The sequence below is a fragment of the Zootermopsis nevadensis genome, unplaced genomic scaffold (genome assembly GCF_977971745.1).
Source record: "Zootermopsis nevadensis isolate Lab colony 2312 unplaced genomic scaffold, Znev_1.0 Znev_ptg000020l, whole genome shotgun sequence".
In the NCBI taxonomy this organism is placed as follows: Eukaryota; Metazoa; Arthropoda; class Insecta; order Blattodea; family Termopsidae; genus Zootermopsis; species Zootermopsis nevadensis.
The window spans coordinates 6,252,081-6,265,264 of NW_028259152.1; the positions used below are offsets into that span (position 1 = coordinate 6,252,081).

General features: G+C 35.9%; 1 protein-coding gene across 7 annotated transcripts in view; it reads right to left on the reverse strand.

Moving 5' to 3' along the window:
* hiw (MYC binding protein highwire) overlaps positions 1–13,184 on the reverse strand; it is a 123,096-nt gene that overhangs the window by 85,255 nt on the left and 24,657 nt on the right. For all 7 annotated transcript variants that reach the window (XM_087352130.1, XM_087352129.1, XM_087352126.1 and 4 more), the window contains exons 24-35: positions 12,809–13,007; positions 11,407–11,550; positions 10,559–10,698; positions 8,684–8,923; positions 8,252–8,446; positions 6,660–6,866; positions 5,711–6,024; positions 4,600–4,840; positions 3,354–3,577; positions 2,509–2,744; positions 1,922–2,134; positions 877–1,021 (exon numbers count right to left, since the gene is read on the reverse strand). In XM_087352130.1, the coding sequence (XP_087208256.1) occupies positions 877–1,021; positions 1,922–2,134; positions 2,509–2,744; positions 3,354–3,577; positions 4,600–4,840; positions 5,711–6,024; positions 6,660–6,866; positions 8,252–8,446; positions 8,684–8,923; positions 10,559–10,698; positions 11,407–11,550; positions 12,809–13,007 (2,498 nt within the window). The remainder of the gene's footprint in view (positions 1–876; positions 1,022–1,921; positions 2,135–2,508; positions 2,745–3,353; positions 3,578–4,599; positions 4,841–5,710; positions 6,025–6,659; positions 6,867–8,251; positions 8,447–8,683; positions 8,924–10,558; positions 10,699–11,406; positions 11,551–12,808; positions 13,008–13,184) is intronic.

A 13,184-nucleotide genomic window follows, 5' to 3' on the forward strand; every position in this document is an offset into this window, starting at 1 on the left:
CCCACTTTTATGCTCTGGGGCTGCTATTATGGTGGTTTACTTTGTTCTGAGAATGTCTTAGACCAGAAAGGAAGAACTTGTAGTCACTTTACAGGTAATATCCCAATTCATGCAAAATAGGTTAATGGAAGGCCATGAAAAACCAATCAACAAAGACATCATATCAACAAGTAAGGACACTTCTGCTGTTATGTTGGAAACATTCATGTGAACATCATTACAAATCTGTAGCCATGTGATATACACCAAACATCAACTATGAATTCCTTAATGTGTACCAATATTTTTTTATAAAAATGTATATACAATTTTCTGAGATATTCTGTACATGTACTGTAATTACAGTATCTGTTTATGTATATAGCAACTTTGTATCAGAATCCTCCTTGTCCACAAATCATGGTTGGTGTACCATCCACAAACACTTTCAGAACTAGCAGTAAATTCATATACTAGGAACTAACATGAAATTCACTCCTACACATCGCCGTAGTGTAATATGTTTTACATTCGAGGTTCTTCTCGTTAATCTGTTAATTTGTCAGGAACGGGCTTGATGAATTTGTTGTAGACGGCGATCTTGATTGTGCCACAATGTAGTCTTGTGGGTAGTTAACCAATATTTTGGAGGAACATACCATCTATATTTCCAGGGTAGAAGATGAAGTAATACTTTTCCCTGAAACACTGGTAACTAACTATACAGTGTTAGAACCCAGAAGACTAAAATCCACATTTCTACCCCTGTGAAAAACTCGAATGTTTGTTATTTTTATATTGGTCACACCTATTTATTCTGAAAGGAATGTGTGGCTGTTCAGATGCTCTGATTCTCCTAGTTTTGATTACCAATCCAGAAGAAAAGCATGTACTCACCTAAATGGCAGGATTCCCTCCAATGCCTGGGTGATTGTAGGAGGATTAGCCAATGCAAATCCCTTGGAGAGTAAAGCTGAATGACTTCTATACACATGTTGTGCCAGTTCTTCGACCATGTCCATATCCTCATCCATCTCTTCCACTGGAAATACATATATAAATCTCATGTAAAACTGAACACGCCGGCCGCAGCAGCCACGCGCTCTGAGGCATGATCCTCGTGCACCCGACTGCTGCAGCTATGGGTTTGAGTCCCACTCAAGGCATGGACGTTTGTCCCCTACCAACCCGCACTGGCCAGCGTGGTAATGTATGGCTAAAATCCCCAATGGGAGACCTATGTCAAGGTTGGAGGGGGGGGGGGGGGGGCTGAACAGAATATATCAGGTCTGTTTAGGCTGTGCTCTTCATCATTTTCTTTTCTGTGATGCCTGTGGTGAATATACAAATTTCTGACAGAAACAAGATAGGAATCAGTAACACTGATTCATACTGCAGAAACACCAGCAAATAAAATGGAAGTTTTGGTATAACTTCATCACTGCACACATTTTGTATTAAACAGCATCTTAAATATGGTCCAGTATTCTATTCTATTTTACTCTCTGTATACCCAGCCCAAGTGGCATATATTGCGATCTCATGTACTCAACATGTATGTTAATTCCACTAAAAATTCAAATGGTCTTTGCATGACAAATTATTAAGATATTCAGGAAGTGTTCTTGTAGGCATAAAAAAATTCAAATCTGAACTTCATACCACATTTTTCATGATTACTACTTGTCATAAAAAATTACACATGCACCATTATTCACCAACAAATTTCCTATCCTGTCACTACATGCTCTTGTACATAACTGAATGATGCTTCAATCTTGTACAGACTCTTGCAGCAAAATTAATCCAAAGCAATCAATATACCAGTGCATTAGAACTGCGATTGATCCTTATCATACTATATCTGGTTAATGCATACAAGTGAAGTAGAGGAATTGTGTATTGCTGAAATAAATTAAGTACTGTTAACTAATTTATATACCTGATACTGGTGGCAAAAGAAGATCTTTCTTCATGAGTGATGCTGCACACATTCCACCCAGAAAGGACAATTCAGTTTCAAGGTGCTTCAATCCTTCCCCTGGGTTAGAATGCCACTCATATCCAACAACCAGACATCGGAATCCATAGGAACAAGCCTTCTCATCTTTCACATAGTCTGACGCAGTTTCCAGAGAGAATATCACTTCATTTCCTACAAGAAAGAAACAATGTAATTCCAAACACAGTTAAATATTAGTTTTCACTATCCATACAAAAGCTCTATTATGGTTATGATTCAAAACCACAATTAGGCAGATTAAAATAAAAATATCTGCATACTCGGAAGAGTCAAATTCAGAGTATCACAGCTTTCAATCAAAAACGTATTATGCATTCTGCTGGTGGTGGGCTCCTGTGAACATGGCAAAACTCCAGGTTCTACAAAAGGTGAGGAATATCTTGACTAGCTTCAATATACTATTAGCTTATCAAGAAGGACTCTGCTCTATGAAATTATTTCATTATAAATTAAGAATAAAATAAGCTACAATACTGGATACACTATTCAGTTTTTCAGACACTGACCTGGTAGAACAACTGCCATCTGAGGCCAATTATTGCTCCCTCTATTGAATTTCTGTAATACTGGCCAGTACGGAACAGGGGAAGATTCAACATCACAGTCCTCTACAGTTTGTTTAGCAACTAGATTGGAGGGGAGACTTGGTATATACAGTTGTAAAGAATCCTCTGCTTGTGCTGTACCACACTGGGGGTCAAACTCGATACAAAGCCACTTCACACTCTCCGGAAATGAAACCCTGCAAGTAGAGGGAATCTTCATTGCATTTACAAAAATTTAAAGCTGCAGAGACAAGACATTGATTGTAAGATACATTAAATTGTTGAAGTCTGGTTATTAATTTGCATTATGCTTTGTTAATTTATTTATTGTAGTTAAAATAACAATGCTGAAGTGGAAAGAATGTGGAAGGAAGTGGCCATGGCCTTTTTTAAAATCCTACTCTGGCATTTGCCTAGAGGGACCGATAAAAACACAAAACCTTCAGTCACAAGACCTGGTATTCAGGCTGGCATTTGATCCAGGCCCTCCCAAATACAAAAAAGGAATGCTAACCAGTCATCAATGACAATCAGTAACTGTGCATTATGGATTCCCAATCCAACACTTCAGACACTGTCTCTGCCTACATCATCTGGGTTGATCAACCATAATGATAAAGACGAAGAATCATTGATAAGACTGAAAATCCATATTTAGACTGCTGATCACCCAAGATAATGTAACTACAGATAAAGCATATTGATTCTGTGATTAAATTGCACCACACTCTATATTCTTGAAGATCTTAACTTTACTTAGTCATTAACCTACAGTTAAAACTTCCACTTGTTATAACCATATATACCTATAGTTTGAGACAGTAGCAGGCTTGTAAGGATGATCACTCTCCACCCACGCATAGTGGTGTGATGTGGTACACATGGCAGAAGGCTGAAAGTAGCCTTGAGAATCCTGACCTCCAACACTGTCCAGAGATCCTGTAGACTGATGCATATTGCTATTAAGCAAGTTCAATGCTGCCACGTGAGGAAGCAGTTCCTGGATAAGATTCAGTACCTGCACACCACTCTGTAACACAAACACAAACTAAAATCAGAACCAATGCAAGTAAATAGCTTGCCTTCGTTTGCATGCACAATTCGGCATCAACTGCGCATATACACCTGCCAAATCAAATTTCAGTTGGCATTCCTTCATCAGCAAGCACTGGGATCATAACTGCCACCTCAATTCATTCACAATTCAAAGTAAATGTAGGAAGAATGTCTTTTTAGTTAACATAGTATTCTTCAATCATTCATCAAAGTAGAAACACGCAATTTCTTTGCAATGTGGCTAGCCAATTTCATTATATTTATAATGGACAGACCTCAGAAAATAATTGAAGGTAATTACAGGAGAAAGAACAGAAAAACATCAGAACAACAGTTCAAATTTCTGTAAACTTTTCCAAATATTGAGACACTGGCCACATGGAAGATAAATGAAACAACTTAGCAAATTCTCTCTCTATAAAATTTATGTGTAATTGCTGCCACTGAAACAGCAACAAATAACCAAACAATAAATCAATCAAAACTGGTATGTAGGCAAGAGAGATACATCATAAACTGAAATACATATTGCTCTTTGTTATTTTTGAAATCCATAAATGTTTTAATAGTTAGGAATATGTCAAGCTTCTGTCTGAATCATCACTGTAATATTAACTGTCTGTTTCTTAACGTATTATTACACTTCCACAACAGCAGAGGTTATGTAGCATCAAATGGGTGACTGGGAATGATAAATGGAAAGGATGTCAAAGGATTCAGTTGTGACCTATTCTAATGTAATATATCAGCATCCTGTCTCTAAGTGGCAATATCTTCTCTTTATGAATATAAACTAGTAACCTACATTATGAATTTGAAGAAATGAAACCGGATCAATACTTTCATATTTTTGACAGATGGTTTTAGATTAAAAACTGACTCCATATGATTTTACAACAAAAGACATTAAAGTAAAAAAGTTAAGAACAAAATTCACATTGAACTATGCAACTTGGAAACCTATTACACATATGTTTTAATGTTTCTTGCACTCACCCTTGGGTCTAATGTTGCTAATGGACTAATGTGTGCTAGTATGAGAGGTAAAAGTGTTGTAAGGATGCAAGCACTGCCCAGCACTTCTGTGGCTATCTGATCTTCTGCACGTTCCCTTGCCAAAGCCATCAAATCATTGCAACGCTGAACGATAGCTGATGTCATAGACAGTGTACACTTGCAAGCCTGAAGTTCTGCCCATGCTTTGCTAGTTTGCTGACTTTCTGAATCCTGAGGATTGCTGTGTGATTGAACAAAGTCAATATAAACTCAGTAAACACTCCAGAAACTCTATACATCTATATAACCAGCAGCTTACACAAACTATGTACATGCAGACAAGATCAATTTGAATGGAAAGGTGCACTCCAATTTAGAGTAAATATATTTTCCAATTCCTTGCAGTTTTGCACAACACCTTGATGTGTACTTATTACAGATACAAACAAATTAGTACAAAAGTAATCACACTACAGATATCATACTGCACAAGCCAGAAAAAATTTAGAGTTATTTTATAAATATTCACCATATCCAAATCTGTTTTCAAAAAAGTTTTACATCTTCAAACTCACCGCCAAGAAAACCTCAAATCCTACTTAATGATATCTATTGTATGTCATATATAAATGTTCTATATGAGCTACTTCTGTGAAACAAAAAAGTTCAATTTCATTTTCTCATAAATTAGAAGTTACACTGAACTGACATGAACTTAAATTAAACTTAACTAACAACTTTTCATTGCAGACATCCCACCCAATACCACATTCCATTAAAATCTGTCAAATGGTTTAAAAATGAAACACGAAAAAGGATGGACTGATATTTCCTTGCCATTATGTGCTCATTTTATGCAGTTTGAGTAAAGAATATATAAAAAACTGTAATGTTCCAGACCATACAATGTTTATTACATACACAATTCTACCAAACAATGGTAATAAGTAAACAATGGATATGGAACTAGGAGAATTAAAGAGAAAATGTCCACTGCAATTTTATACACCAAAAACCTCGCATGGAACCAAGTTTTCATTTCAGGTCAGCTAGGGGCAAGGGTAAATCACCGCTTTACATAGTCAGTTGTAAATGAACTACCAATATATACCTGTAGTAAAGAATCTGTGGTATCTGTCCTCTGGTTTGTGTGGTTCCATTGAAACTCAGAGAACAGGTTGAGAAAGCAAATGTAGTACCATCTGGTCCCTTCACAGAACTCAGTCCTCCGTCTCCATTACTAGTACGACCACCATGATTCCTCAAACGGACAGCATACTTAACATTCTCTTTGATGGGTACTGGTCTATCAAATTTAACTTCTGCTACATCAGCTACACAGTCATCTGGACCAAATGTTCCTCGTGCCATTTCTAAGCTATTCCAGCGCTGAGTGTGTGATGGATCATTGCCACTGTTATTTTGCTAAGGAAATGATATGTACTGATATACTGCATATAAATAAAACAATATACTACAACAAGAACACAGTTCAACACATAGTACAATGAGTTATTAATCAAGGAGGATGAAGTCAGCAGGACACAAAACATGCAGCGAGGAGATGGAAAATTTTCATTAAAATGTAGTCATAAAACCTACAAGTAGAGGATCACTTGGGATACAGGATAGCATTAAAACTGATTAAAGAAGTAGGATATGACAGACTGAATCTGAGTAATGATTGGGTCTTGTGGCACACTCCTGTTCATACAAAAATGAAGTTTTGGTTTCATAAAAGACAAGGATTTTCTTGACCATCTGGCTTCTGAGAACAGATTCTGCTCCAAGGAGTTAACTGTTGAATACATCAGGTAGGAAATAGTCCTGGACTATGACAATAAATAAAAAGTTATGAAGAATACCAGTCAGCACAACAGAATTTTAAGAACTGATATACAACATGGAAATGTTATTACTGCTATCAAGTGTCAAATTCTCTGTGCATTAGAATTCATTGAGTAGTTGAAGATAATTACAAGATCACTGAAGCATGCAGTGACTTAAAGTACAGGCAGATTACAATTAAATTACATTATAAATTCACTGGCTCTACTTACATCATCAAGAAGCTCAAGTTCATATTCATATGTTCCAACTCCCCCATAAACACAAACTCCTGCTATCACAATGCCAGATCGGTCAACAGAGAAACAAATGGCATCAGGAGAGCCATTTCCAGTGTTCCAAGTACGACTCTGATTAGTCCGTGTGAAACGAGATGGAGTTGTGTGAAGAACACGTCCACAGGCTCCTTGTAGGTCCTCCTGAGTGTAAGATCAATCAGTGTTCTATGTAAATTTACTAATAAAAGAGGGCTCACTCCTGTCATTGATTTCTGAGAGAAAAACTGTATTTATAGGTTGACCATGTGTATGCCTTTGTACATATACCTCCCACTTTCTTAAATGTTGAAACAATATTCATAAAACTTGGTATGAAGATTATGTTGGTGCCCCCCTTTCCCCAGAATTCCAAAGATGTACCTCTTCAAACCATAAGCCTATTTACACAGGTGAAAAAACATCAATCAGACAAAATTCCTACTTGCCAGACATTTTTTCCACAAGGAAATCTATCATAACTTTTATCAGCAAACAACTGATTACTAATGTGTACAATCTAGTTATAAGTCATACTATTGAGAGCTCTTGGCATTTTATGTGTCATGTGGCATCTTACATGAGTCAAAACAGTCTAAATGATACAAATAAATGGATTACTCGCACTTCTGAACAAAAATAACCAGCAAATTGCATTCTTCTCTAATCTTTTTCCTACATTCTGATGTTAAAACTTGTCAGTGTCACATTAACAAATGTTCCCATGTACCCATGCTCAATATTTGTGGAGAAACGGAAAAGAGCAGGAGAAAATATTAAAAAAATAAAAAAATTCTCGTTATGGATGATGCCCAATTACTTCACCCAAAAATTAAGTCTGTTTCTTCAGCTGTGTCACTACATGGCTTATGATGATAAATTCTAGGATTAATTTATCATGAAAACTGCAGAAGTAACATTACTGAATTATTTTAAAAGCATCGAGTCACTGAAGAAAATAACTCCCATGACTAGTTGTCTTTAAACAGCTCTTCCCTTTATAATCATTACCATAATTATCATCTACCAGGTATGTTGCTGACCCATTCTGATTCAGAAGAAATCTTCCCATCATCTTCTGGGAAGTCCCTTGACCAGTGCATTTGTATTCTAGATATATCTGGGCTAATCTATTTGGTTTCAATCATAGCACATTTGCACTAATATTCTTGAATGTGTATTGTTATACACATGGTCATAAAGGGTACGTCAAGATACACATCATAAAAAGACCATTTATCCTGTTTCTCTTCCCATTTTTTAATTATCTAAAGCAATAATTTTTCTTTCTTGCCTGTCAACTTTTAAAAATCTTATTTATTTTAAAACACTAGCCTACCTTTTTAGAAGAAAGACCATGTGAAGAACAGAAGACATACTGAAGCAGCAACAATATTCACATAATAATCAAAATAATGAGAGGATATATAATAATACATTACAGTCCCAGCCTTCTTAATATGTATGTAACATGCACTATTTGTTATGATGTTCAGTTTCACGCAACCCAAAGACCTTGCAACCTGACACACACAAAAATGCATACTTACATCAGTTCCACTTGACTGAGAGGCCAATTCAGCAACTACTCTGGCAAGCAAATGACAACAATTCTGAACCAGTTCACTTGAATGTATTGTTTTCTCTTGGCACAATGATTGTTTTACTGGAACAGTCACCAAATCCAGCAATCTTTCCAATACTTCTTGAAACAACCAGTTCCCTATCATCCCACTACCCTCCAACTGCAATAAAATGTAAATTAAATTATGAAAATCATACTTACAACACTATCCAACATGCTCAGTTTTTCAGAATATAAAAACACAGAAAATTTCAACAGTATGGCAGAGACAAGTTTTTTGAAACTAATTATCACCTACGTTCTTTATTTTATACAGAACTTGCAACAGCATACTTGACATGTATGTTAGCCACAGAAATTAGTGGCTAATATAATACCTCAGTAAATAACCACTAACCTGACTTCTGTAGCTCATCTGTTCTACAAGAATAGGATAATGATGTCCATCAACACATGGCATCATAGGCAACCCTGTATTGTCCGAAGGGCTCAACTGTCTCTTAAGAGATGAGTCTGAAGTGTCCAAGACACTGTTAAGAATAGGGAATGTAGAACGGAGACGTACAGTTGGACTGCAAAGAGAGGCCAACACTGCACTCAGCAGCCTGTCACAGTTTCCTTGCATTCCATCATCACCCTGTAGGCAAGACAATAATTGTAAAGTTATACACAAAGTGTGTCAAATATTCTGACCAGATTATCAACAGTGATAAGGAAAAGTTCCTGCTGTGACAACCAAATTTCAATAATAAATATGGATTTGGAAAAACTCTGTATCAACAGTTGCCATAACTTCAGGAATGTTCAAGTAAATATATGTGTTGGAGGTAAAAACCAACTACTGTGAACCAATGTTGGAGGTCACTATTATCTTCGCTAAAAACTATACAGCAAATTACATACAAAAACCTACAAAAATAAATCTTTTTGCAATTTCTAGTTGTTATATAATTTCAGCAAAAACCTGCAATTCGAGTTATTTAATAGGGACTGAAATTCTTGCAGTTCAGAACACAAGACACAACAATTTGTTAAAATTAGCATTCGTTAGGGTATGAATACTCCTGTGCACCAAAAAAGGCATTACATTTTTTTATTTCCTTCACAAACCACTATCAACACATCAACCCACCTAATGTAAAATTATCTCTCTATTTTACTCTTGAATGACAGTCATTTCTCTTTTTTACTCCCTGGGCCTGATGGAATTTAATGGAAAATAGTATATACAGCAAAGTCTCACACCACAAAATTCAAGATGGAGTGGAAACATGTGTTTATAGACATACAGGTAAGCCTACACTTCAATCTGTTATTAATTTAACACATTCACTTCCAAAATTAAGGTTTTCCACTTACTGGAAATGCTTTTATATTGCCAGCATTTAAAAAAAAAATTTAGTGCACCACTCTTATACTATCAGGAAATGTGACATCAACAATAGATAGAGATTGCTTGAAGGGGATGTTCATATCAAATTTCATGGCAGTCAACTGATTCAAAGTCTGACAGAAGGATCAGACAGCTCACAAGCCTATTCTTTATTTTACGAATGTATAGTAAGCCAGGAAATATAAAATGACACTGAAATACTAGCTGCAGTTTATCAGCAGGATACAGAATAAAGACTCCTACCCTCCCACCCCTACAAATGAACACCCTCGTAATGAAGATGTATAAACTTGTTACTTCTTTTATACAGCATAAAGGCAATGTTTTAATCACTTAGATTAATTAGCACTAAATTTAGATTTAAAATGGTACAATTTCTCATTCTACTTATCTTCCAGTTGTAATTGCAAACATTCAAATACATGCCATCCTATGTAAGAATGAAGAAAACAAAACTTCTGAAATAATAAATAGAATTATACCTTATTTTACAACTGGCAGTAGTGTCAGTGCTGTATGTTTATATGTTACACATTCCCCATTGTCAGACCCTCGAGCAACAATATTCGAAAAATATACTCTTTGGAGCACAATTACTTTCCAAAGGTTTTCTTCATACCACATAATAGAGACCATTGTTGCACTGGCATAATCTGAAGTCAATGATGCATCAAAGGAAATAATGTCATCCCAGGTCATGCAGGTTGCATATTCCTGGAGGAACAGTGACCCCCTGGCCTGGCCATGCATATTGAGTACCCCCCATGAAAAATGAGCCAGATATACAAACATGGACCATCCATTAAGTATGGCATTCTTTGTTCATGCCAGAACATGAAGAATGCCTAAAAACAATAATTTCAAAATAATTATACTTACTTTATCCATTAATGCTAGCAGATCACACAAGCAAGTCCATTTTAAAAAGGCTGTTGGATAGAAGGCATGAAAGCATGACACAAATGTCTCATGACACTCTTTGAGGATACTTGCTGTCATTTTATTATAGGGAGTTGAACCTGAAATAATATGCAGTGCTATAAATAACTAAATTGTCTATATGGATACATAAATATTACATAAATCAAGGTTTTCCAAAATGTTTTCAAACTATCAATATCTTGTAAGATTTGAGGTTTTCACAGCAATGAGTATGAAGATTTCTGTCTTCTGGGTTGTTGCGCCGTGTAGTCTGGTTGATGCTAACCAATGTTTCAGAGGTCATACAGACTCCGTCATCGCCCTGATGACTGAGGCAGTATGACCTCTGAAACGTTGGTTAGCATCGACCAGACTACACGGCGCAACAACCCAGAAGACAGAAATCTTTATCAATATCTTTAATAACTGTTCAAAGAGTAAACACAAAACATTTTAGACTCAATTAACATCAAAATTTAAGGCCTATGAATAAAGATAATTTTACAATAATTTTGAACGCAACAATTTACTGCACATCTCCCATATAACAACATAATGAATACCTCTCATCAACATCATACACTCTGTATGGTTAGGTGCTTTGCACCAATTCCTATGAATCACCTGTGACTGTCAATAATAAAGCACTGAGTCAAAAAGTCACATTTATCAACATATGATCAAATAAAATCAAAAAATGAAAGCAGAAAACACAGCAAATGGCAAATAAGTTAGTGATCGTGGGCCAAAGATATGTATCTGTTATATTTCTCATGCTTCTAAATAGATAAAGTTAAAATACTCACTTTTTAATGAACGGTTCTTTCCACTTTTACGTGTAACACTGGTACTAGGAATAGAGTCTGAGAGGATTTGACGGAGTAGAGCTCTTACATCTCCCACACACTCAGCCAAGCGTACAGACTCAGCTGGTATTTTCTTGGAACCAACTGCAATAAGTGAAAATTAAAAAGTGTTATATCATGACATGACACTGTATACCAGCTTGTTAGAGATGCAGTACTGTTGTTGCCGTTATTATATATGAGAACATTTGCCTAAATAATGCAAATACCATGCTTACACACATGTAGGTCACCACTGGTACTACCAGTGAAAAGGTTATAGCAAGCTGGAGACACAGGAAGGTTGTGACCAAATCAACATTCTGAGGCCTAAAGCAGACAATTTTCAGAGACTAAAGTACACTTAAATGATTTTATGCAGGAATCACAACATGCTACACCTAGTAACACAAGTGAAACCTATGTGCCAATGGCATGTCATTATCTATCCTACTTCAGGTACAGCAGTCTGCACAAAGTGCCAGTTAATGACCAACTTTGACACAGGAGTGAACATGTTAATGCAACGCCTGTTATGTGGTTCTGTTAATTCACTAGCTAAGCTGAAATAATATAATTATTTCCACATATGACACTAACATTTGAGCCAAGTTGCCACTAATAGTGTAAGAAGATGCATAATTAAGCCTATGTTTCCAGCAGAACAAATCGTTCATGATGCATGCTTAAAGACGATTTTGAAAATTAATTTTTCTGTTTTGAATTTCTTGCCCTGTAATCAGCTTACATATTTAACTGCATAAACACTCCATAAAGTCCCTTGTGCGAGAATAAAATAAAATGGCTCTACCTACAAGTAAATTCCAAGTTTTAAGAACAAATAAAAGTTTTATATTTCAACATAGCTTTGTGTTGTCATAAAAATATTCTACATTAGTCCTCTCAATTCCAGGAACTCCTTTTCTTGAATCTAGCATTTAACTGTACAAACACATACACTGAAATAGAGCATGTCATTTATTCTAAATGTTTCATGAATGAAACTGGACTGAATGGTGTAAAAGTCATATTTATATTTTTGGATTGCAACACTTAGGACAAGAACTGCAATCTATATGTGCATACGTATGGTAATAAACGTACTTCTGCCAAATTCTTTCCTTTTACTGAAAATTTGAAACCTTCATTAAAATTATTTTAGTAGCAATAAAGTAATACCTAGAAACCAAAGAAAATGACTTTCATTTTCAGGGTTCAGTTCTAGCTAATTTTTAAAATGAAGACCTTTCTGAGCTGTGTAACAGTGAATACTGCTCTCGACACAGGTATAATCATAAGGAAGTTATTATACCAAAATAAAAGCTGCAAAATTAATACAAAATACTCGAGAGACTGTTCTCACCTTGGTTAGGGTATATCTCATTAGTATAGGTACGCAGCAGTCTCAGACTTGCTTGACTAATATACACAAGCCTTTCAAGGTCTAAAAGGGCAGCTAGGTGACCTGATGTTGAACTGCTTATGTGGGAAATGTCAACCAACCCGGCCTTGAAAGTGTTCCAACTCCACTGCAGCAGAGCTAGCAATGACTGGAAACATTCCTACAGTCACAAAAAGAATTTGAAAATTAAAAATTCTTGTCACCCATCTGGAATGTGCTTGTAAAAACACATCTTATATTTGCTCTTATAATTCTCTATGCCAGACATTATCACCATACAGGGATGCCTCAATTCTGGTAGCACAATCTGGAGTTTCAAAATCCTACATGTTTCCTG